Source organism: Neofelis nebulosa, chromosome 12 (genome assembly GCF_028018385.1).
Source record: "Neofelis nebulosa isolate mNeoNeb1 chromosome 12, mNeoNeb1.pri, whole genome shotgun sequence".
Classification (NCBI taxonomy): Eukaryota; Metazoa; Chordata; class Mammalia; order Carnivora; family Felidae; genus Neofelis; species Neofelis nebulosa.
This window is the reverse complement of record NC_080793.1, coordinates 13,042,759-13,045,906: the sequence shown is the minus strand read 5'-3', so window position 1 is coordinate 13,045,906 and position 3,148 is coordinate 13,042,759. Positions and strand designations below refer to the sequence as shown.

Here is a 3,148-nt window from a genome sequence, read left to right as displayed (position 1 = left end):
TACAGGTACAAAGAAGCAGAAGAGGAAGAGGACAGTGACAAAGAAGAGACAGTGATCATGGGGTGGGTGTGGCCCCCTTCCTGTTTGTGGAGAGGAGGAGATGCGGTAGATGGGACATCACAGATACTCACTGCCCTTAGCCCACATACCCTGTGGCCCCAGTTAGGGAAGGGCATAGGGAGGGGAGCTAAATGGTGCAGTCAAGTTCTAGGGATTGGGGAGGCTAGTAGAGAGGCGGCCATTTTGTCTAATTGGTGAGTGTGTGTGTGTGTGTGTGTGTGTGTGTGTGTGTGTGTGTGTGTTGGGGGAGAGGCATCAAAGGAAATTATCAATCACTAAACATTAATGACTTTCCCAATCATGCCTTCAAGGATATGCTCAATTCTTAGCTCCTCCAATAGCCTACACTGACTTCTTTAGTCAAACTGATCTCTTCCCTGGACACCATTTAAACCAAAAGCACAATCTGCATTTGTATGGATATTATCTTGCCTGTTTCTATGTCTTGTGGGTATTTTCTTACATGTCCAATGAGATCCAAGATTCTCATTGTCAAGGTCCATTTATCCTCCTTTTTTCCCCAATATAGTTCTGGCTACACAGATACATCTGTGGTTGATCTAATAATTAAATACTAACAGAGGGAATATCTGAACAGATAACAAGAACTACAGGGATGGGAAAACCAAGCAGAGTGAACCAAACTGCTATTTCAGACTTCTTCCCTCTAGGACTCTCTGAGCAGCCAGGGGAGCAACCTCTCCTATTTGGCATTTTTCTGGGTGTGTACCTGTTCACCATGACAGGGAACCTCATCATCCTGGTCATCATCCTGGTCATCAGCTCTGACGCACACCTTCATACTCCCATGTACTTCTTCCTGGCAAACTTATCATTAACTGATGCCTGTTTCACCTCTGCTTCAATACCCAAAATGCTGGCCAACATTCATACCCAGAGTTGGACCATCTCCCATTCTGGTTGCCTTGCACAGCTGTATCTCCTCCTTGTGTTTGGTGGCCTCGACAACTGCCTTCTGGCTGTGATGGCATATGACCACTATGTGGTCTACTGTCAGCTACTCCATTACAGCACAGCTATGAGTCCCCAACTTTGTTCACTAATGCTGGGTGCTAACCAACTGCCCATGTGCTGGGTGCTAACCAACTGCCCTGCCCTGGTGAACACACTGCCTCTGACCCGTGTGGCCTTCTGTGCCCACAAAGCCATCCCTCACTTCTACTGTGATCCCAGTGCTCTACTGAAGCTTGCCTGCTCAGATACCCGCATTAATGAGCTGATGATCATCACCATGGGCCTGATGTTCCTCACAGTTCCCCTCATGCTGATTGTCCTCTCCTATGTCCACATTTCCTGGGCTATGTTTGGCATCTCATCTCCTGGAGGGTGCTAGAAAGCCTTCTCTACCTGTGGTTCTCACCTCACAGTGGTTCTGCTGTTCTATGGATCTCTTATGGGTGTTTATTTATTTCCTCCATCAACTCACTCTGCAGAGAGTCAAAGCAGGGATGCCATTCTCTATGGTGATTATCCCCATGCTAAATCCATTCATCTATAGCTTGAGGAACAGAGACATGAAGGAGGCCTTGTGTAAACTATTTGGCAATTGAAAAACATTCCTCTCACCATGACGGTGATGCCTGGTCCTGGTATCCTGAGCAACCCTGCCCTCCATCATTTTGGTAATTTCACCACTCTCAGACTGATTTTTAAGGGAAGGTTATCAGGTAACTCCGGGCTAGGGATACAACAAAAAGGAGATTCTCACTCATTTATTTGGCTTTAGAATGAGATGTTCTGTCTCAGGCTCTCTCTGGATCTCAGTGCTAAGGGAAGGCAAGACACCATTCTCCCTTCTCATCTCTAAAACCAGAGTATTGGGGCGCCTGGGTGGCGCAGCCGGTTAAGCGTCCGACTTCAGCCAGGTCACGATCTCGCGGTCCGTGAGTTCGAGCCCCGCGTCGGGCTCTGGGCAGATGGCTCGGAGCCTGGAGCCTGTTTCCGATTCTGTGTCTCCCTCTCTCTCTGCCCCTCCCCCGTTCATGCTCTGTCTCTCTCTGTCCCAAAAATAAATAAAAAACGTTGAAAAAAAAATTAAAAAAAAAAAAATAAATAAATAAAACCAGAGTATTAGCCAGAGTGAACTAAAGTATATGACATATGCTCTGGATTCAAGTACCCCTACTCCTGGGTACTATGGCACAGGGTGAAGGTATGAGAATACAAACATGTATTGAGTATTTACAAGGTTCCTCATTGTTCTTCACATCAGTTCTTTGAGGCAGGGTTGTGAAAAGTATGACTCAGAATGTAAATAACTTCCCCAAACCAGGTAAGTTTGATTCTAATACTCATCCTCTTTCTACTATACCACATTGTGGAGATCATGATAAATATTGAAGGATTGTCATAGGAGATGAAGAATTAAATTAATATATATTTTATGGTATTTCCTTAGTATTTCATTTCTTTAACTCAAGAACACTCCTTTCTGTTATTTTAATGGCTGATGAAACAGAGTCAATATTTATGTATTCCTACTGTGTGCCAACTTTGTACTAAAGTATCCAGTTTATTTTCTGGGTTCTTTAATAAAATATCCAAAATGCAAACACAAAACTATAAATCATGTGTGCTGGAAATTTTAGAGCAATAATTTGAGGAAAGGTAGTCTGGTGGAAATGGGTGTCCTGAGAAGTCACAAGCTTGACAGAGGTTATATTTTTGCAGTGGGGTTACAGGTTACTATTTTTTTTTATATCCACATGTTTCAAATGAGGGTATTTTTAGAACTAGGAATGAAATTTGAGAGTTGGCAAAAAAAAAATATTACAATGATTAGAAAGTCACCCCAGAGAGATAAAGAAGCACCTAAAAACAGGGCTCTCCAAAGACTCAAAGTCCAGTTCATCCTTGATCAAGTTTTTTAAAAAGGAGGGTGTGACTTTTTGATGTCTTCTACAACAGATCGTGCTTTGAAAGGAAGACGATTATACAAGAAGATTGCACCTCTGTGCGTTTCCCTTTGGCCATCCTCCCTTCTCTCCATCCCTTCTTCTTAGATAGAAGAGGTGGAAATAACATGACAACCAGGGAAACCAGACCAGACCATCCTGGCCTTGAAGTA

General features: G+C 43.7%; 1 protein-coding gene across 1 annotated transcript; it reads left to right on the top strand.

Annotated features, from left to right (window-relative positions):
* Nucleotides 1-676: 676 nt before the first annotated feature.
* On the top strand, nucleotides 677-1,894 carry LOC131491380 (olfactory receptor 1N2-like). Its single transcript, XM_058694236.1, is given in 2 exon segments — nucleotides 677-1,542; nucleotides 1,544-1,894. Coding segments are annotated over 2 exon segments (954 nt in total). The 3' UTR covers nucleotides 1,632-1,894.
* The last annotated feature ends 1,254 nt before the right edge of the window (nucleotides 1,895-3,148 follow it).